The sequence below is a fragment of the Pezoporus flaviventris genome, unplaced genomic scaffold (genome assembly GCF_033815535.1).
Source record: "Pezoporus flaviventris isolate CSIRO_AGI_PZ_B2104156 unplaced genomic scaffold, CSIRO_AGI_Pfla_v1 ptg000004l, whole genome shotgun sequence".
NCBI classification, from domain to species: Eukaryota; Metazoa; Chordata; class Aves; order Psittaciformes; family Psittacidae; genus Pezoporus; species Pezoporus flaviventris.
Window position 1 is genome coordinate 1,842,363 of NW_026892552.1, and position 22,582 is coordinate 1,864,944.

Consider the following 22,582-nt stretch of genomic DNA (forward strand, 5'->3'; position numbering starts at 1 on the left):
GTGTGCTCAAAAGAAAAAACAGCCCAAACCCAACACAAACCCTGTAGAGTGGAATAATTCTTTCTTTTTCAGACTTGAAACTGCACCTCCAGAGCACAGATTATGGGAACTTCCTGGCCAATGAAGCCTCCCCACTCACTGTCTCCGTCATAGACGACAAGCTGAAAGAGAAGATGGTAGTGGAGTTCCGTCACATGAGGAACCATGCCTATGAGCCTCTAGCAAGTTTTCTGGACTTCATCACGTGAGTACCAACTATTCATCAATAGCATTTGAAACACTGGTGTTCTTCCAGACTTGAGGGCTCTCAGACCAGTTTTGCACTCTTGACCCTGTAGCTCCTGTGTGTTCTGCAGCATCTTGAACAAAACTTGTATCTGGAGGTCTCAAAGCAGCAGCACAGTATCACTATGCTATTAAAGGCTTCTGCTTCTTGGATGTGCTGGCACAGCTGCTTGGCTGCTTTCCCTGCAGCACTGGTTCAGTCTCTATTGGACCTGTCATTTAGCTTTGTCCCTTGTGCTAAATGTTTCTATTTTATTGTTCTTAAATGTGATCCTGCTGCAATGCATGTGCACAACAGCAGTTGGCTGATCATTCTGACCCACTGAGGTCTGTCAGCCTTTGTCGAGGCTGCTGTGATTCCGATATCTCACTCTGGGCTCTGTATGCTTTCCTCTGATCCTATCACAAACTGGTTTAAGGAGTTGACCTGGCCAAAAATTGAACCACCTTACTGTTTGGTGTTAATCATTAATTTTTTTTATTTATTTGTTTTTTTTTCCAGCCAACCCTGTGGAATCCACCAAATAGTGGATTTCCAGTAAGGAAAGGGAGGCCTAGAACATGCAGCAGGGAAAGACAGGGCTGCAGCACCCTCAATATGTCTCACTTGGTGCATGGAAAGACACAGGGTGTGTACACTTCCACAGCAGGTTCAGCTGATGTGAAAAGGTTGAAATAGGAGTTTCCTCACAAGTGTCTTCTCCTAGCAGTTTTGCAACACCCTCTCCTTCTGTGTTTTGCTTTTGCTTTAATTGGAATAAAGAGAAATTCCTAGTCTCGGTGAGATACCGGTTGTGCTAGTCAGCAATATTACTTCCATGTTTCAGTTGCGTTTTTTCCTTTCTTTAGCCTACACTCCTGTAAGGTCTATTTTGCCCTGCAAACTGCCTAGCCAGTGGCCTCCTCTGAGCAGTAAGGAGATATCTTACGGGCCCCCTATTTCTGAGGGGAAAGTAGTACTCTGTTCTTGAGCATGATAGTTCATAAATCAGCACTGATTTATTTGATACAGTGAGCTTGGGTTCATTGCAGGCACTCTGGCACGTGTTATTTAGTCTTGCATTTCTAACAATTGTGTGTGTATTATCTTGCTAGCCACCTAGAGATTTTTGAAGGATGGAGGCTGATACAGACAGGCATTTGTGGTCAGTTCAGCGATTTTAAGATTGGCCTATCTGGGGTGTCTCCTGCACATGCAGATATTGATTAAAGGCCTGTCTGTCTGCCATGTTCCTTCCTGTTCTGTCCTTTCTGTGTCTGAAAGGACATAGAAACAAGTATCTTATTTTCTAACCCAGTGGCTCTTATCTGTTACTTTCTGGGTCACTCTGCTAAAGCTGCCTGTCTTCTAAGCTTTTCCTGTTTTCTAAGAAATAGCTTTTTCTTATATGCTTGTCTCTGAAACACATGGAATTTACATATTTGGCTCCAAATATGCAGTAAGATGTGGCAAATCATAAGCAGGACATTACTAAGGCCTCATCTTGCAGGAGTGTTTGCAATAGATGCAGTAGTTCCTAGCCCATCTTAAGCTGATTGGAGCAATCTCTTCTAGTCTCTCAAACTGAACTTCCGAAACACCTCTTTGCCCATCTTGAGTTTGCTGTAAAGACTGTTTGAGCCTGGCAATATTAGGTAGCTTGTCCTCCATGCATGCTTTTCCTTTGCTACCTTACAGGTTTATAGAAATGTTTCTATGGAAATATCATAGTAATCACTAATGGTCTCTTCTAGCTTCTGCCTTATCTGCTTAGAGGCAATAGTTTGGCCAGGATAGATGAGTATCTTGCAGACTTTAAAACTTGCTGTCCCCAAACAGTCTCACTTTGAAAACTGATGTCTGTAAAAGATGAACTGAAAGGCCTCAGATCATGCCTGCCCTGATTACAGTATCACAGTATCACAGCATGCTAGAGATTGGAAGGGACCTCAAAAGATCATCTAGTCCAGTCCCCCTGCTGGAGCAGGAACACCTAGATAATGTTACACAGGAATGTGTCCAGGTGGGTTTTGAATGTCTCCAGGGAAGGAGATCCACAACCTCCCTGGGCAGCCTGTTCCAGTGTTCCGTCACCCTCACTGAGAAGAAGTTTCTTCTCAAGTTTAAGTGGAACCTCTTGTGTTCCAGTTTGTACCCATTACCCCTCGTCCTATCATTGTTTGCCACTGAGTAGAGCCTGGCTCCATCCTCATGACACTCCCCCTTTATATATTTATATACACTATTAAGGTCACCCCTCAGTCTCCTCCAAACTATAGAGACCCAGCTCCCTCAGTCTCCTCATAAGGGAGATGCTCCACTCCCTTGATCATCTTAGTTGCCCTGTGCTGGACTCTCTCCAGCAGGTCCCTGTGCTTCTTGAACTGAGGGGCCCAAAACTGGACGCAATATTCCAGATGGGGTCTCACCAGGGCAGAGTAGAGGGGAAGGAGGACCTCTCTTGACCTACTAACCACCCCCCTTCTAATACACCCCAGGATGCCATTGGCCTTCTTGGCCACAAGGGCACAGTGTTGGCTCATGGTCATCCTGTCGTCCACTAGTACCCCCAGGTCCCTCTCCCCTACAGTGCTCTCTAACAGGTCGTTCCCCAACCTATACTGGAACCTGGGGTTGTTCCTGCCCACATGCAAGACTCTACACTTTCCCTTGTTATATTTCATCAGGTTATTCCCTGCCCAACTCTCCAGCCTGTCCAGGTCTCGCTGGATGGCAGCACAGCCTTCTGGCGTGTCAGCCACTCCTCCCAGCTTAGTGTCATCAGCAAACTTGCTGATAGTACTCAATTCCCTCATCTAAATCGTTGATGAATATATTAAATAATACTGGTCCCAGTACTGCCCTTGAGGCACTCCAGTAGATACAGGCCTCCAACTAGACTCTGCCCCATAGACTACAACTCTCTGGCTTCTCTCCTTCAGCCAGTTCACAGTCCACCTCACTACCTGATCATCCAGACCACACTTCCTCAATTTAGCTGTGAGGGTGCTGTGGGAGACTGTGTCAAATGCTTTGCTGAAGTCAAGGTAGACCACATCCACCGCTCTGCCATCATCCATCCACCGTGTTATTTCCTCATAAAAGGCTATGAAATTGGTCAAGCCTGACTTCCCCTTGGTGAAGCCATGTTGACTGCCCCTCATAACCCTCTTATCCTTGATATGCCTTAAGATGGCACCAAGGATAAGGTGTTCCATCACTTTCCCAGGGATGGAAGTGAGGCTGACCGGTCTATAGTTACCCAGGTCCTCCTTCTTGCCCTTTTTGAAGACTGGAGTGACATTTGCTTTCCTCCAGTCCTCAGGCACCTCTCCCGTTTCCAAGGATTTGGTAATGATGGAGAGTGGTCTAGCAATGACTTCCTTCAGTTTCCTCAGCACCCATGGGTGCATCCCATCTGGACCCATGGATTTATGGATGTCCGGATTGCTCAACTGGTCTCTAACCCATTCCTCACTTACACACTGCCTGACTTGGTAGGAAGACTCTGAATTGCTCTGGAAGTCCAGTTTCTTGTTACAAAGGTCCTGTTGACCTTTATCCAGTGTGTATATCCAGCTAGAGCTGTGTAGAAGACCTTGAACATCTCCTGTGATCTGATAGCCTGGTGGCTATCATTCCAGCTGTTGGAATGACTTAATTGTAAAACTGGTGTTTTGTCTCAGCTTGATTTAACTTTCATTGTGTTCTGCTTCTGTCTCTGATTTTGATGAGTTCTGTACAGCAAATCACAATTTTTTGCAGGTATCCCTATCTCTTACATACTGCATAATCCCGTTCAGCACAGGATGTTTCTTTCTTGAGTTGTCTTCACTGTCATCTCTTCCTTTTTACCCACAAGATTTGCTTTAATGCTACTGTCTGCAGTGCTGCCTGGAAGAAGGCAAAAGGTAAAGCAGGAGAAAAGCCGCTTTCCTACATGAAACATCCTCACTCTTGCGGAGCCTGTTGTACAAGGTGTCCAAGTGTTTAGTTGCATTTTGTTGTGGTTCTGCTGCACCACTGTTGCAGGACTCTCCCCTGAGTCTGCACTCATCACGCCAGTGGAGTATTATTGAAATAGAGAAGGTGTTACCAGCTTCAGAAGGTCCAAGGTGGGAGTCACTGTGAGCATGTTACAGGCTCTAATAACTTCTAATGACACTACAGACAAGTTAAAATACAAGAATGATGCTGAAACACAGGAGCTTGGAGAGGGTGCCACCTTTGCCCAGCAGTTTTAACTGTATTCTGTTGATAATACTTAGTGACAGGGCTAGTAGAAAAGAGAGTAGACTAGATATGACTTCTTGGGCTGCCTTTCAGACTGCTTTTTTTCCCTGATACTGTCCCGTAGGTTGTAGCAGCTCTTGGTTCAGGACATGACATAGAAGTTTCAGAGGTCCTGTTTGCAGAGCCCTCTCCTGGGAAGCTTGCCATACACATCCCAAATAGCTTGAGTGAACACAGGACAACTCCCTTGGGAGTCTGGCAGCATGTACTTGTGCCAGTACTTCACCTAACCCAGGCTTGTCAGTGTCACAGGCAGTTTCAGCCCAACGATGTTAGCAGTGCTGGGGGTGTTGTGCCTGTGCGCACAGAGGTACTATGTCATCTGCCTACCTGGGTGACACTGGAACAAGCCTGTGCCATTTGATCTCCTGCTCTGGCTGTGAACACAGAATAGGCGTAATGGGGTGATTTATCTTGGCCTTTTGAACATGACTGTTTCGTACTCCTTTCTTTTAGGGTACCTAATGAAACTTCAGGAGGAAATGGTAAAGATGTTCCTGGTAGGCAGCTCAGGGCAAGTGACTCACCAGGTGGTCAGAAGAAGAAATTGTACTCAACTGAATGTGTCTATGTGCTAAACCGTACAGGCTGAATTGAAATAGAAAATGGCAGAAAGATATGGAAAGTCTGAGCATGGCTGGCTTCTGCAGGAGGAAAGCTTGAGTGCACTGGGACTGTCTTGAGAGAGAGGCATTGGTTGTAAACAGATTTTGAAAACTGAGTGGCACAGCAGGAGGTGTGACTGGCTTAAAATGGAAGGAAATGTCCAGTTCAGCTATGAAACTCACTGCTGCAGGATGCCTTTGTAGCTACTTAACTTCTTGGGTGTCTTAGAAATACTAGATAACCTCACACCAGACAGAGGCATGTTAAATATTCAGGTACCATCCCACTGAGAACAATCAGGATGTTGGTGGCTGGTGCTGGGAGGTGGATGGAGCATTTAAAAGCAGTCTTTTTGCTGGTGGACCTCTGGAGTGGTTTTGAGTTGATCAGCACATGGGTGTTGTGCTGGGTTTTCGAGGGTGCTCTGCTATTGACCCAGGGCACATTGCTGAGGGATCTGGGGAACTGTCTGATCTCAGGAGCAGGTATGCCCTTGTCCCCTCCCCAACCTGCCAAAAACTGTTTGTCCCCCCGTGTGTAATTTCTCTTGCTTCTTCTCTGTGTCCTATGAACCCAGGTAGGTGCCACCGGAAGCAGAAGCAGCAGTGGGGCTGGTGTGGGGGATCTGGAGCACCGGGAGGATGCTGTTCCTGGTCTTTGTTCCAGCCCAGCTTCAGCCCAGCTCGGCCTGTGACTTGCCGGAAGGTGGCACTCCAGCCCTGTCACTGCCCGGCCCCAGGGGCATCCCATCTGCTAGGTAACCTCTGGAGGCAAGCCGGAGTTAACTTACCTCCTGAGCTTAGGGGAAAGGACACTGTTGAAAGGCACACGAACAAAACTAATCCAAGAATGCACCTAGGCAGCATCCCAGTTCCACTCGTCACTTGCTGCCACTGCTTTTTGTCCTGTTGTGCTCCTCTCCTGGCACCACACTGACTCTTTCCTGGCTCTTATCCTCTCCAGGAACGTTTCCGTGGCAAGTGTAGCATTGTTAGTATCAAAATATAGAGGAAGTTGGCTGATTTCCCTTTTGTTTTTTCAAGTGGTGGCTGTAGCTGGTGGCCTTCTGCCACTGCATATTGTGGCAAGGAAAAGTTCTGCTTGTTGAGCCTGCCACAGTCTATGAAATACCTGCTAGCTCTGTGTCTTGCCATGTAGCTCCTTGCTGGTGCCTTCCCATGTCTTTCAACAGCCCACAGTAGGTTCTGACTTGATAGGCACAAGTTGACTGTTAACATCTCGCTCCAATACAAACAATTGACTGTTTGGCTGAGGGAATGCAGCTATGTTCTGTAGGGCAGCAACAAACAGGTATTAAGTGTACTTGAAACAGCAAAACCCACTTCCTGAATTCAACAAGCAGATATTGACTTGGGGGGATGGAAGTGGGTTTTAGGTTCTTCTCAGTGCTGTGCTGCCCTGCCTTTCTGTAAAAGATTTGTTTGCGTTAGCCTGTCACCATGCTATGTCCTGTCTCTCCTTCCTTTCAGTGTTCCTGTACATGGTTTGGATCGGATTCTTTATCATGGTGCTGCTTCTGACTCTTGCTTGCTGTAGCTTGGTCTGGTTGTCAGCTTTAGTATTTTTCTAGGGGAAAAAACATGTAATAAAGGTTTGGTTGTTTGTTTTTTTTTTTTTTGCCCTTGCTTCAGCACAACCTCTTCCTTTCCCTTGGAAGTGGTTTCACAGATCCTGGTGTGCAGGGCTCTGACAGCTCTTGGGCTCCTGGAGTCCTTGCAGCAAGCTCTTGGGCAGAGAAGGGTTTGATCTTGTGCTCAGATGGGGAAGCTGCTGGTAACTGTGTGGAGACTTGAGCTGGCTGTAAGAGTGAGGTCTAGGGGTGAGCTGGGTCTAAACACATTTCCCAAATCCATAATCAAGCCTCTCGTCAGAGGACAAGACTAAGTTGTCTTTTGTCCTTACCTCACCAGTCTGCTAGGGCTGGGAACTGGGTTCTTTGTTGCCCTGGGGATGCACCTGGGAACTTCGCTTTCAGTATGTTTTTGTGGTCACAAGGCATGTTTTTGATGAGGTTGCATGTACCCTTCCCCTTTCACATGCTTTTTTTGTAGCTGGTGCTTCCCCTTGTTACCTTCTCCCTGACCCAGTGCTGCTCTGCCTCTCCCATGCACTGGATAGATCTAGTTTCTGCTGCATGACTTTGAGTTCGAACTTCATCTTCCAGCAGTGGTTTTTCTGGAGCCAGATTGTTTTCAATTGCTACTTCTGCTGAAGAGCAATAATCCTCTTCTCTGGAGTAGCAGGTTGCCTGTCTATTCTAAATATAGTGGAGTGTGCATCCTGGCATAATTGCAGAGGTTACAAAACATGACTGCATCCTTTTGAAGGTCTCTCTTGCAGAAGAAAAAGCTCCTGATGCTTTACATTAGACACTTGCAGTTTATTTGGGCAAATGCCCCAATCTGAAGGATCTTCCCTAATCTGCTGTGGTTAAAATTGTGCTATACTATTTTCAATTAGTTGTTGACTGCTTGGTGGTGGTGGGGTTGGGAAGCAAAAATGATTGGAGTGGCTGGGGATCCTGCAATAAAAGCTTTATGAGATTTTTCTGGCAGAGACTGTTTTGGCAGAGAAGCACAGGTTTCTGACAAACAGCTTCCCTGTTTGCAGGGAGTGCAAAGTTGAACTGATAAGCCAAATTCTTGGAGGAATTATGCAATATTCAAAATAAGAGGGCATATAACTAATGGTCTGGAAACAATCACAGACTTGTGTCCTCTGGATGGTAGCATTGGAACTGCAGCTATTGTCCTGCATACCCACCTACTCAAAGGACACATATCTCCTACCTGTTTCCCAGAACCAGTGTCAGCACAGACAGGTTTGGGTGCCTGATGGGGAGGCATGGAGTCATCTTTCAAAATGGTGTGACTGCGGGTGCCCTCATCAGAAAGGGAGGCTTTCAAAGGTGAATTCTACTGTGTGTTATGTTGAGGGAATGCTTTTTTCTCCAAACCTCTAATGCCTGGAAAACACTTCATTTGGCCACTGGATTTGAGCTGGAATTGTATAACCCTCCTCCTACAGACCAGCACTGTTCTTTGCTTGGAAGGTGTTAACATAGTGCCTCAGAAACACAGTGAGCTACAGTAATGTTTGGAAGAGCTAGCAAAGTGTTGTCAGTGGCAGTAAAGATGCAGAAAAAGTAAGTGAAGACCTCCAGATTTAAGCCAGTGTTTCACAAAGAGAAATCTTGAATGAAAGTGCAGCCCCAAGAAGTGGCTCTGGCAAGCTGTGGGTGATTAGATGGGAGCTCTGGATAACATCCCTGCACAAGCTGATGCTGTTTCATCCAGAGGCAGTGTGTGGACTTAGGTATCTTCTTGGGCTTTGTTTAAAGCTGAATGTCTCTGGTGATTCTACATATCATAGGAGCAGTCCTTGCCTTTCCCTCATGTTCCTTCTTGCAGTCTTTCCCTCTACCGCCTTTTTGGTAGAGGCATAAAACAGGGAGGAAGGTTATCAGTGCTCCTCTAATAAATTTATGTATGGTTGAGACTTTTCCAGAAGGCCACCTACATGCAGTACCTTCAGTTGGATGAACATTCGCTGAACACTTCTGTTGCTGTGTAACATGTTTCAGTCCTTGATTGAAACCATTCTCAAGGTGTTCTGGTGCTGGACTTTAGCAGCCTTCATTTTTCTCTTGCCTTTCCATCAATTTGCTTCACCCAATGCTTTATACTGGCAAGTTCAGCTCAGAAAAGGCCTGGAAGCCAAGGGTACTGGTTCTGAAGCCTTCTTGGGGGTATCTTGGGTCCTAGTCCCCTCTCCCAGATCTATTCTGCATGCAGATTTGAAGTCTAGCAAATACTTGCGTAGAGCTTTGTGGAAGTAACACAATATTTGGAGGATGAGCTAAATCTAGCCCATATGTTTTACTGCATGTCAAGTGGGATGATGATTTATCTTGTCTTCTGCTAGCAGCAGATCTGTGTGCACAGTAATGTTCTGCATGTTTGTTGGGTCCGGGCCACATGGTCACTGAGAAGTGAGTAAAGGCTGTCAGGCCATCAAACTTCTTCAACTGTCTTGACTACAAGAGGCAGTTTTGGGGATAAATTGAGATTAAACAGCTCAGTCTTTCCTCTAATTTCATATCCTTGAAATATGTTGTGTTTTGGTCTGCGTGAAAGCGGCATGATTACATGTTTCTTGTCAATATTTAAAATGTAATTAGCGCTGGGGTCTGCTCAGCACGGCAGGGAGTGGCAAGACTCAGCCTTGCGTATCAGTCTAGTGTTTTTAAGCTTTGAGGCATCAAGTTTAGGCAGCCAGAGATTCTTGCACAAGGCTTTGAGGTGTTCAAAACATTCCCTGGTATTTCAAGGGATTTGGACACAGATAGGACACAACATCATATTCATAAAGCCTCAAAGTTAAAAAAAAAAGAAAAAGTACTTCATCTAGCTTTTTCTCTCATTAGCCTTTAATGCAGCTAATGCTATATGACTGCTTATAAGTTACTAGAAGGTGCCACTGGAAAACAGAGGTCACTATCCCAAGACATGTAGACTTACTAGAAGATAGTAAAAATCATGTGGAGATGCAGCTAAATACTATTTAATGCTGAGAACATTCCTGGATGCCTAGATTTGAAAGGCTGCTCCAGCCTCTCTAGTACTATGATGTTACAACTCTGCTGTGAAATGGTCTCAATGATCTGAGTTTAGGAGGGCACCCACTTACTGGCTGAATGCCCTTAGTTTGTGGTGGCAAACATAAAATTCTCAGCTTTCTCTTTGGCAGGTTCACAAACCTACCACTTAGGTGTGGTTTTTACTGGTGTGACTCTAGGAAAGACAGTGAACAAAGATAGGAAGAGCGCACTTTGAGCACACATTTGAGCACACTTTGAGCATCACATGCAGAACTCCTACTGGCCAGAAGCTGTTGGTCTGACACATTCTAGTCTGAGCTGAAAAACTTATGTAAAGATTTGATTTGGTTCATCTGCTGTCTGTTCCTCAAACAAGCCTTAGTGAGGCACTGAGCTCTTCCTGATATGCAGCAGCCCTTTCATTTCCAGTTCAGGACTGCTGTACAGTTATTTACTGATGATCTTAAAAGAACACTCTAGATACAAGTATGTCAGCTGTTGGCACTAGTGTTGGTGTCAGCTACTGCTCTTCTGTGCTTTGAAGTCTGTGTATGGCTTTCCCCCATAACTGCTTACACTTCAAAGTCAAGAGGTGTGACAAGTGGCTCTGTGTACCAGCACCTTTGCTCAAGTCCTTAGCCCAGTGGGATATAGAGAGATCTGTGTACTTATGCACAAACCCAAGGAAGCAGCAGCACAACCAGCCCAAAACTTTTCCATTAGGCTACTTCCCCCACTAGCCCCTGAGTACATGAATTGGATGAGTTGTAAGAAGGAAGCACTGGATGCTAAAGTGACTGTACTCAAAACAACTTAATTGTCTTTTAAAGCTGTCCCTGGAATTCATGCTGAGTTCAAGCACTGATGTGATCCCACTGGAGATTTCCTTTTTTTATCCCAAAATAAACAGTCACAAAGCACACCAGAGAGAGATTCTTCATCAGTTACTGTAGCAATAGGACAAGGGGTGATGGGTTTAAACTTAAACAGGGGAGATTTAGGTTGGATACAAGGAAGAAATTATTTACTCTGAGGATGGTGAGGTGCAGGCACACGTTGCCCAGAGAAGCTGTGGCTGCCCCATCCCTGGCAGTGTTCAAGGCCAGGTTGGATGGGGCTTGGAGCAACCTGGTCTAGTGGAAGGTGTCCATGCCCGTGGCAGCAGGGTTGGGAGTAAATGATTTTTAAAGTTTTCCCAGCCCAAAACAGGCTGGGATTCTATGACTTTGGCCTTGCAAGCATTAGTCTGCATTAGTCTAATGCTGGTCTTAGCATTAAAATTGCCTGAGCAATACAATACCTTAACCCATCCCAGCAAAACCTAAGCTGCAGCCTAGCTTGTGCACTTGTGCCTCATCCCACTGTTGACAGGAGGGCTGTCCTCATGACCTCTTGGCCAGCAGCTGTTAAGCTACAGTTTGGCTTTGCAAGGCTTTCAGAGGATCCCTGAGAAACAGGATCGTGCAGGTCGTGCAATGTTCTGTCATTAGTCATGCTTTGTGACCACTTGCATTATTGTTTACGGTTTCTTCAGTATCCTGGAGCAGAAAGCAATAAAAAACCCAACCTATCTGCCACAGGACAATGACTCTTGAAGATTAGATTAGTAAGTGGGGGAGGGAGAAGCCCTAATTGTCTTGGGGTCACTGCCTTGCAGGGCTATGCCTGAGTGCCTTCAGGCCAAGTTGTAAATGCCAAGTTGTGATGAGCTTTCATGAATTTCATGTGCTCCTCTGCTATAAAAAGTCTTTCCCAATGTTCAGTGGGCCATTGCAATCTTTCTTGCATGTCTCATTTGTATTTAAGTAACTCCAGCAGGAGAAGGAGCATGTACATTGTCAAAGAACCTGCACATGGCTTTTGCATGTGTGCTCTATTACTCCTTGAAGATCCTCCATTCACAGATGACAAGTTAGCTTCTGGAGCTTGTCTGTCCACTTTTCTTTCTGGGAGGTCTCTATTGTGCCAGTCTGAGACCATAGCTCCCATAGCCAGCAGGGAGAACAATCTCTCTGACCTACTGCTCATGGAAGGAACATTTCCCTCACCACACACACACCTTTTGGCTTTTCTAGGCATATCCTAGCCTGGCTTTGTTATTGTTATGCAAGTGTCACCCAGTGTGCATTGTGCTGACCTGGGTGTCACTGGAGGAGTGAAGATGCTGCGAGAGGTGGAGCACCTCCACTCTGGAGACAGACTGGGAAAGCTGGGCTTGTTCAGCCTGGAGAAGACTCAGGGAAGACCTTAGAGCAGCTTCAAGTGCCTAAAGGGGCTACAAGAAACCTGAAGAGAGGCTTTGGACAAGGGCCTGTAGGGACAAGACAAAGGGGAATGGCTTTAAACTGACAGAGGAAGGATTGAGATTAGATGTTAGGAAGAAGTTCTTCTTTGTGAGATTGCCCAGAGAAGCTGTGGCTGCCCTATCCCTGGCAGTGCTCAAGGCCAGGTTGGATGGGGCTTGGAGCAACCTGCTCTAGTGGAAGGTGTTCCTGCCCATGTCAGGGGGTTGGAACTGGGTGAGCTTTAAGGTCCCTTCCAACCCAAACCATTCTAGGGTTCTGTGGTACTTACTCTTGTCTCAGACTTCAGGAAGCTCTAAACCATCACCTCTCCTGCTGTGGATGGTATTTCTATGCTTGCTGACTCTTTTCTGTTCTTTAATAAGAAATTGTGCTATCTTGTGAGATGTTGAGGACCCTTGTCGGTATCAACTTGAAATTGTGTTTCTGTGAATGTGAATTTCTGGAATATACCACACCTCAGTGCAGTGGTGACAGGAAGAATGAGGCAGGGTGTAACTGTGAATATGAAACTGGCCAAACATACACTCGTTTTGTGTCCATCTCCTTGTGTGGGGAGGGAGCAGCTTAGAGGAGGAGTATAAAACACCTTCTTGCCCAAGAGAGTTTTGCTATGGTCTTTGTGGAGGCAAGGTGGGGAACTTAAGAAAAGGTACCATTTTATCTCTTAATTAAGACCCTGGCACCTTGTGTCACTGGGTGTAGCTTGCACAGAGCCTCCATGTAGTGTTTTCTCCTCCGAGATCCTACCGAGAGTGTTCACATGAGCTAGTGCAGAGGCTTGTCCTCACCAAGGAGCTGGTTGGTGTCTCCAGTCTCCACCAGACAAGTGTCTCAGGTCTCCACTCTCTACCAGACCATCCTATGTCCCAATCTCTTTTTCCTTGCTAAGCAGGCAGCAGTAAGCATTCATGGTGTTGCAAGTGACTCCTGTTTTGTGATGTGTACCTCTTATTAGCTGCACTGAGAGTTAGTAAAGGTTAAAATGCTTTTGAAGGGGTCTGAGTATGCATTAACCATAAAAGCTGAAACCTTTGAAGCTGGTCAGAATCTAATAGGAGATGAGGAGGATGATGACAAAAGCTGCTCTATTAAACAAGTAGGTGGATGTTCTTAAGAAAACTGCTGCCCCTGTAATAAATCTAATCATTCAGGCCTTGGAGGAAATGCCAGCATGGCCAGGACCTCTGATACTGTCTTAGTACAGCTGTGCTACTGGAGGCAGATGCATTCTTGTTTGGACTTGGCAAAGGAAAGCAAGTGTTGCCCCTTCCACAGATGAGAAGAAGCTTTTCCAGCTCTCCTGGCACTAGACACTTGATTTGTAGTCATGACTGGTTTTACTGGGTTAAAGCAGGGATTGAATGGGAATAAGTGTGGTCCAGCTTTGCTTGAAGGGAATAGAGCTATCAGTAAGGATTTGGTAGTGGTGCTGGTGTCTGCCTGGCCTCAGCAGGCAGGAGTAGACCTTTATCTAGCTGCAGCTCTCATTATTGTAAAGGCTTGAAATGCTGTCATAGTGGAAATCTGAATGAGAAATTTCCCCTCTGTCTTGCACATAGTAACTCTTTCTCCTCCTGCAGGGATGAATCCTGCTCTAACAGCAAGATTTAAGTAGTTTCAATAGGTAAAGTACAAAAAACCAACAAAAAGTTGGTGCCAGGCCTGCTTAGAGACCTTGGCATTTGGTCTTTAGAGTGTGCATTTCCCCAGACTTCCCTGAAGGATGAGGAAACAAGCAAGTTATGAAATGGGGAGAGCTTGGTTGTCATTCCTGGGACCATCAGTCTGAAAGCAAGAGCTTCTCATGCATGAAGAGGTTAGACTTGGGCTGTTCTTCCCAAGCCTGGCTTTCATGCTGAGCTGGGCTGGGAGGGCATGGATGAGTTCGGTGTGACTCCAGGAAATCAAAGCTAAGCTGCTCTGAAGACCTGTGAACAGAAACAGCTCCAGGCATTCTCCCCTCAGTTCCTCTTGTGTGGTTGACTTTGGCCAGGCTCCTTGCAACTCAAATAGCTTGTGGAGAGCAACATCCATGGTGGAGCAAGCTGAGATCAGGAAAGAGGAGTGCTAGCATACTGTGCCATGACCACATTACCTTGCCTGTTCCTTTATTGTAGATTGAGTTGAAGAAACAAATACAGTCTGGTCCTGTGTTGTTGCCTTATTTTGGTGAGAATAGTCCTGTGTGTGGTCTTTCCTGAAAGCCACTGTGTCGCACTAAGCAAACTTACATGTTTGAGGTCAAGTGGTGGAGCTGGTAAAGGATGGTTTGTGTCCTTGGTCTGGTACACCTCATGGAGATCCGTTGGAGTGCAGATGCTTGTATTTACCAGGAACCAGCTGCTTACTGCAAGGGACTTGCCCTCAGTTCTCATAAACAGGCTATTCTTGCTGTCTGGAGATTGCAGTCATCTCTGTGGTGAGAGGCTGCACAAACAGAAGCAGATAATGACTTTGTCGATTAAAAGGCAAAAGGAGGTTTCCTAGGACATGAAGCTTGCACTGGTTGTCCTGGTTCTAGATTGAACACCCCTGGAAAGGTAGGCTGCAAACAGAGAAAGGTTCTCTGCAAAAATAGTAGGGCCAGGAGGCACATTACCAGCCCTGTGGTGTGGAGAAACAAGCAGCACCTGTTTGAGGAACTAAGGTGTGGATTTGTTCATGGACATGCCCTTTGAGTCCGTTTGAGAGGTAGAGACCACATCTAATAAAAACTACTGAAATCTGCCTCTAACTGGCTCAACTTACCTGCCTTTGATGTGGTTCAAGAGGAAACAGGCCTGCACTATGCCCTTCTTGTTAGCTCGGGAAGATAAAGACCAGGAACATCCCAATGCCTGCCTGACAAACATGTGCAGAGCCTTGCCAGCTCTGCCCTTGTCCCAGTCCCAGTGTGCTGCTGGCCTTAAGTTCCCTTTCTTTGGTCCTCCAGTACATGTGAACCTCAGCCTCAACAATGTTCCAGTTCTTTGCACAGCTGCTTCAGCCGTTCTAGTTCAAGTCCTGATCTTATTTGTCTTGGAGCATGTCTCTTCAGGTCTCTTCCATCATCTCACTTTTTAGAGTTTTAGCAGTGAAAGCAAGGGATTGTAAAATCCCAATTACCCTGCTATTCCAGCATCTGTGCCTCTTCACTGGGCTGCTGAGGGACATTTGCAAAAGCATCTACTCCTGACTGGAAAAAGACTCATCTTGCTTGATGTTCATGTTCTCAGCTTGGTTTTCTTATAGTTCAGCTGGTGATGAACATGCCTACAGCACCTCTTCTGTTCTTGCTGGGGAAACTTCGTCTCTCATCTTGTGTTTACATGGTGCCTTGATCCCTTGCTTGGGTCTTTTGCTTGGAGAAGGCAGTCAGCCTTTTTGCAAGAGAAACAAGGATATACGGGAGAGAAGGGCCACAAAGAGCTTGTGTTGGTGGAAATTGTGCTGAGTGGTGTAGACTGAATCTGCTAATCCTGTATAACATAAGCAGAGAAGTTGGGTAGGGACATCATAACATGGGCTAGTACAAAGAACTTCCTAACTTTTGATGGCAGAGGTGTAAAAGACCTTGTGTGTAGTTTTGTGAGGGTGTGAATGAAGGTTGTGCCAAAGCTGCCAGCCCTATTGTTTTGGGAAGGGAGTGGGGCTGCAGAAGCATGATCCTTTCTCCATAGTCTTGGCAAGGTGGAGCACTGCTGCTGGCACTGAAGCTGAGCTTGCACCAGGCGTTCTGCAGATTTCCCCTTTGCTGGTCTGTAGAGCATGGTGATGCAAGGAGAGCAGTGGGAATGCTGAAGGGAGAAATGTTCCTTGTGGAAAGATATGAGGAAGCTGCAGCCAGGCTCTTCTTGGACATGTGTGGGGTCAGGATGAGAGACATCAGACGTGGCCATGAGGGAAAATTTCGATGAGCTGTTAGGAAAAGACTTTTCATTGTGAGTGTGATCAGACACTGAAGCAGAGCCCCAGGGAGGTTGTGAGATCTACAAATCCTTGCAAATAATGCAAAGTTCAGCTGGAGCTGGCAATGTTTGGGGGAGGGCATTGGTCCAGATACCTCCAGAAGTCCCTTACAACTCTTCACTGGTAGGTAGGAGATACCCAGATGGTGTGTAGCATAAATTATGGCCTAGGACTGTGTTTGATGCCCTTTTCCTAGTCTGGCATGATAAGGAGACACTAAGGAGACCCCTTACTATTTTTTTGTGGTAAGGGTGCATCGTTCTGGACATGCTTACGGGAACTGAAGACGTGTGCCTGTCTGGTGCCAGTGCTGGTTTTTATATTACTTGAATTGTGACAGGCTTCCTCTGGCATTCCTCCAGGTACAGCTACATGATTGACAACGTCATTCTGCTGATCACTGGGACTCTGCACCAGCGTTCCATTTCCGAACTGGTGCCCAAGTGCCATCCTCTGGGAAGTTTTGAGCAGATGGAAGCTGTGAACATTGCTCAGACGCCTGCGGAGCTCTACAATGCAATCCTGGTGGACACTCCCCTGGGTGAGTGAAGCCTTTCAAAATACCTCTCAGCTGTGTGTGGAGCAGATGTCCCTTTTTCCCCCAGTCTAACTAGGTCCAACTAAGCCTAAGTTTTGTGCCAGGAAGACAAAGTGATGGGTAGTGCACAGCTGTGGCTCTACTGCCTGTGGTGGCTGGGCTTGAGTTCAGGTTTATGCCTGTCCTAAGCCAGTTTTATCTCTGGAGGACCAGCTAGTTCACAGCAAATGTCCAAACCAGCACACTGGTAGTACAGGCTGATGGGGAGTTTGATTTGTGTGAGCCAGGCCTTGAGCTGCGGTGGCAGTGCGGATGTAGTTAGATCTGGTCTGCTAGATATGTCCATTTACCAGCACTTCTGGGAAACATCACCTGCAATTAGGGAGGAAGGGGAAAGTTTGAAGAGATCACATTTTCTAAGACCTCTCAGTAATTGTCATGAGATACTTGGCTTCTTTAGTGAAGAGCTGTCAGCTCCTCTTCTGGAATGAGTCACTTAATTTCCAGCACTTTTAGTTGGACCATTGGGCAATTTCTTGTAGGCAATTTTTATAGAGAATCAGAGAGATCTGCACGTGCCCTTGCACATGAGAAAATTAGCTCTAGATGGAGGAAAGCTCTTTATATACAAAATCCTCCAAGCTCAAACAGCAACAGCAAAAGAAAAGTCTCCAAAACCTTTTTAAGTTCATTGTGTAGCAAGATCCTGTGCTGAGGAATACTGTCTCAGTGGTACAGGCCTTGACCAGGAGGCACATAATGCTAAAACCAGGTGTCTTATGAACAGCTATTCAGACAGAACATTCTTTAAAGATCAAAGGTGTAGGAAGTGGTTCTGGAGAAAATATGAAACCCTTATACAATAGTAGGGGAGGTAGTCACAGGTGACTTGCTAGTTTAGCCTCTGTGGGCAAAAACAATGAGGTACAGCTGAGTCAGTGGTTAATCATTGTTTTGGGGTTGCTAAAAAGAACAAAACACACAAAATCATCATATTGTCTATGATAGAAATAGTTGGTTTTGGAACTGAAAGTGCTTTTGCAAGTGCTCTATGTAATAATGGGGCAACTGAAGTAGCTGTCATGGAAAAATGGCTTGCCAGATAGAGCCCAGCAGAGGAGGGGAAGCTTGTCTCAAGAGATCTGGGTTGCAAGGTGAGGCAGTGACACAGCAGAATGGAGGTTCTGCATGCAGCTGAATTGAACCTGCTGTAGGGATGATGTGTGGGAAGAAAATCCTCCTGATGAGTAAGTGAGAACTTTCCCATTTTGGGAGTAAGATAAGGATATTTCAAAGATACTGTTTCAGAAACCTCAAAGCTTCCAGCTGTGAAAAAAAAAAAAAAGAGTGAAAAAGCCCCATTACAGCAACAAGGTGGTTCTGGAGAGCGCATCTGGCAGTTAAGGGTCTTTGCCTCTTGCATTCATGTACTTGTACATGACTCACTTTTGCCTGCTTCTGCCCTGGCTATGCTGACTTCTTCTTCAAACCTTTCGCCCTAGCCATGCCCTTGAGGCTGTGTACCATCTAGTGTGGCATTTCTTCAGCAGGAGAACATGGGGAGTAGCTGTGTTGCCTAAACAAGCAGGCATGTAGGCTCCAGTTGTTTAACTTGCACTCTTTCCAGTGACCACACGCAAGGAAACAGAAGCTCTATCTCCTAAAAGTACTTGAGTAGCTATGTGGCTTGGTAGGAATGCCTAACCCCAAATGGCTTTCATAGGTTAGCAGGGCAAAATAAGACTTGCTGTTAGCTTAATTTGGGATATTGGAGGGCCAAGAACTGAAATAGCTGTGTTCTCATTCCTCTGCTACTCTGAAGTAGCCACTGCTTAGCTAGCTAAGCTAGCCAGGGAGTCTTGCAGTGAAAAACCAGTCCTGGCACACTCTGTTTTCGTTTTTGCCAACCGAGGGAGCAGTGCTCCTCCAGCTACGTGGCATTGGTCTCTGATGCTCTTGCAAAGAAACCTTGGTGGGGTTGACCCCGGTTCAAGTCTGTCTAGACCGACAGTCCGGTTGCTATAGAAGCTGCACACATCAGAGGTGTGAGCCTGCATCATACCTGATTTGTCACACAGAGCAGAGCACTGGTCAGCTCTCAGCATGAGTGCAGTGCTCTTTAGCCCCAGCTGGACTGTGTAAGCTGAGAAAGATCATATTTCTCTGTGTAGCAAATTCAGCAAAGTTGGTTGCTGAGGGAGAGTAGAAGTCATTAAAAGTCCCGTCAATGGGTTTTATTGTACCAGTCGCTTGTCAGCAAGAGCACAACAGCCTTATATTAGATATACAAGACTCATCTTTATCTAGAGCTTGAAGTACCTTGTGTTAGGTCTGAAATCTGTGGAAACATTTTCTCAGACTCCTTCCCAGAGATACTTTGGCAAAGTATGTAGGGCTGAGCATCCTACCACAAAAGCCACTAGTTGATCCTGTCTCCTGTTTCTTGCCTCCAGATAAAGAAATAGAAGTCCTTGGAAGAGGTGGAAAATGGGACTGATAGACCTGGTCAGGAGAAACAGCTCCTGACTCCAACCATGGAGTGTTATGGGCTGCAGGAGCTGTGACATCTCCATGCCTCATTGGAGAAGGAGGGAAAAGCACCAAATTCCTCAGGACTTGATAGCCACTGTCTCACAGATTCCTAAGCGGACAGCTGGGAGGCTGTCTTGTCACCTCTGAATACCTGCATCTAGGAAGAGTTTGGGTTTTGCTGGTTTTTGAACATGGGCTGATCTGGCCCTGATGCTGGGGTTTAGAGCTTAGAACAGGCTGTTAACCAAACCATAGGACTAAGGGGTGAAGAAAGATTTTCATGGGAGAACCCCAGAAATTATTGTGGCCTGTGGAACCATGGTGGAGCCTGACATTTTGAATCATGGCAATTTAGTGGCTACTGAAGATAAGGGCCAAGCCTAGGAGGGTCAAGCTCAACACAGGGTGTGCTATTGCCTGGTATTGTTGAAGAGTCTGGGAGGTGCTGGGCATGAATCTGGTTAGGGCAATGCTGACTCTGTCTGTGGCTCTGTTTCAGCTGCTTTCTTCCAAGACTGTATATCTGAACAGGACCTGGATGAAATGAACATTGAAATAATTCGAAACACACTGTATAAGGTGAGTGAATCTGTAGGAAAGGAAAGAGATGTTAACTTGCCTGGTTATTCCTAGTATGACTAGAGGTGTTTCTTGGGTCAGGAGCTCCAGCCTAGGTTGGCTTTCTTCAACCAAAGATGGGAGGGTGTTTTCCTCTTGGAGTAGACTTAAAAGTAACTTTGATTTTTCTCTTCTTTTCTTCCCTGGAGTAGTGATAGAGTAAACATGATCAAGAAGTGGTTGCATCCACTGGAAAGTAAAGAGAGTGCACTTGGAGGTCCCTGCCATCCCATAACCCAGCTCTGCAGAATTACATTAGCTAGGTAGGCGGAGTGGGGTGTTTTGTTGTTTTGGGATATTTTTTTTTTTTTGAGTTATCAAACTGTGAAGAGTCTGTGCAAGAGATTTTGCAGAATTTATGCCTTTGAATTTTCTCAGGCCCCAAGCAGGCAGGAGAAGGTTCCCTCTTAACCGCATGAGTTCAGATGTGTAGTTGAGTGCATTCAGAGGGCTAAGGTTAACATTAACATTGCCGAAAGCCTTCCACAGGCTTGGCTCTCTCTCTTGAGCTCTTTTAGAAGAGCCTCCAACAGCCTGCTCCAGCCTTCAGTGGCTGTGGCTGGGGTTAGACGATCTTGGTTCAGCAGAGTAAAAGGTGCAGCTGGGGTGGAGGAGTCCTGCAGGCTGGGAGAGTATTGGCAAAGGGATGAGGGAGGGCTAAGGATCAACTTGTCCTGAGCCCATACAGGGAACTGTCATCTCTGCAGGCCCTGTCTGGTTTTAGCTGGCAGTATCACAGCATGTGTTTATGTGCAGGCTGTGTCTATCGCTCCATCTCTACTCTCTGGATTAAGGGTGGGATACAGATTGTATCTGCCAGCCTTGTTTTGGCTAGTCACGGCCAGCCTGTAGTCAGTGTGACCTCTGCTTCCCAAGGAAGCCATGGCCTGGTGGGAGAGGCAGAGAACAAGCCAGGCGTGAAGGAAAGAAGGTGAAGGGAGAGGAGAAGGAGCTGTGTGTCAGCAGTCATGCCCAGCAGTGTGTGGCCTCTGGCATGTACTGGTCTTTTGCTGTAATGGTGGGAGGAATTCCTGTTTGCATAAGTATCTGCAGCCTTGCAGGGTGCAGACCTCTGCGCAGGACAAAAGATTAGGGAGTGTGGGTCCCAATGGGTCCTTGGGTCCCAGCTGCTACATCCTTTCCCATCTCCTTTCTGAGGCCTGATAATGGTTTGCATTCTGCTCTCCCTAACTCCAAATGGGAGTGTGGATGCCCGATAATCCCTTGGTATATGCTGGGACTGGCTCTTGCTGAAGAGCAGCCCCCAGGGAACACGGGGCTGTGTCAGTTACAGATCAGAGGGATGTGAGGGTAAAAGGTAACTGCCACTTACAGATTCTCACTCGAAGCCACCTCTCTCCCCAGGGACTGGAAAATGTATAATACAATGCAAATGGTCTCCATAGGCAAATAAGGGAAATAAAATCAGGATTGAAATGTGCACAGAGCTGCTCTGAGGAGCACAGCAGGCGAGTGCCTGGGTTAGATGCCGGTGGCCTGAAGGAGTTGGTACGGGAAGGGGAAGCACTACCTCCCAGACTTACTGAAGGTTTTTTGAAGGAATCCATGAGCATGTAGACAAAAGCTTTGAGCAGCATTCATAAGAGGAAAGCAATTACAAGGCTTTCTTGTTAGCACTGACAAGTGAGAAGGTTCTTGAATGGAAATATGGTTAAGACGGGGAGCAGAGGTTAAAAATTAAGTGGTCAGCTATTAGTGTAGAGGATGGTCAACAGCAGAGTTCTGCAGCGGAGGCATGCTGGCGTTATTTTCAATGCTCCCTCCCTTTTTGCCACATCTTTAATGGCTCTGTTGAAGTGAAGCTGGCTGACTGTTGGCCTTTGTTGTTGACCTTCTTCTAGGAAATAGCTGAAGGAGCTTTGTGACTGAACAGTAAAATACAGCAGGCAGATCAATGTAGAGTGATAAATGTGGAGTGATATATGGAAGAGGCAACAAAGTAATCCTAACCCTGCTTGTATAGTGATGGCCTCCTTGTTCTTTCTACTACTAAATGAAGTCTTAGGTTCTGATTGCCCTAAGCAAGAGTATCTTTCCAAGGTAATCTGTTCCTAACAGTAGAAAAGAACTGCACAAATATTACTGTACTGCTGCGTGCATCTGAATTGTGTTTGTTCTAAACGCTCATTCCTCTCCTCTCTCATCTTTGAATATGAACAGTGGAACAGGAGAAGCTGCTAAGGAGGACATGTTTAAGATTTGGGTACAAGGACTTCTGCATGAGAAACTGCAAAAAAGGTTAGGGTTCCTTGCCTGCAAGAGGAGTGAACCCAAGCTGTGATGGTAGCTGTAGGTAGTGTTGGAAAAGTTAGTGTGGCTAGACAAAGCCACAGGTCTCCCTTTAGGCTGTGTGTGACAGACTGATGAGGCTAGGAGGAGGCAGAGGGTGAATATGTGTGTTCATGAAAGTAAAGTGCATTAAGGATTATTAAATGCAAAGACACAACTGTTTCTGGGTTGAGGGGTTCAGGACACTGGAGAGTACATGGTGGGTGTACCCCGTATGACATTTCTAGTTTGTGTTCCCATGGTGTCTGTGATACTGGATCCTCATTCAGTGCTGGATATTTGAGTTCACCAATTTTTGCTTGTAGAGCCTTAGGCTTGTGTGTGAATTCCAAGAAGGGCAGAGGCAGTGACTGACCCTCTCATCCAGGTTCCCTCTTCTGTTGGCCTCAAGCAAAGTCCATTATCCATGTCCGTGTTCCTGTGGTAACTGCAGACTGATGCTCTGTGCTCTCCTGCACTTGAACAGTGGCAAGCACTGGAGGTGATGTTTCTTTAACGTGTGATGCTTTCCCAGCAGTGTCCTCTTGCACTGTGTGGTAGCAAAT

The 22,582-nt window shown here is 46.2% G+C and overlaps 1 protein-coding gene across 1 annotated transcript in view; it reads left to right on the forward strand.

Moving 5' to 3' along the window:
• The window catches only part of ATP6V0D1 (ATPase H+ transporting V0 subunit d1), a 37,966-nt gene that overhangs the window by 10,799 nt on the left and 4,585 nt on the right, over positions 1–22,582 (forward strand). Inside the window, exons 2-4 of the mRNA XM_061445471.1 lie at positions 73–244; positions 16,402–16,580; positions 19,609–19,688. Coding sequence (XP_061301455.1) covers positions 73–244; positions 16,402–16,580; positions 19,609–19,688 — 431 coding nt within the window. The remainder of the gene's footprint in view (positions 1–72; positions 245–16,401; positions 16,581–19,608; positions 19,689–22,582) is intronic.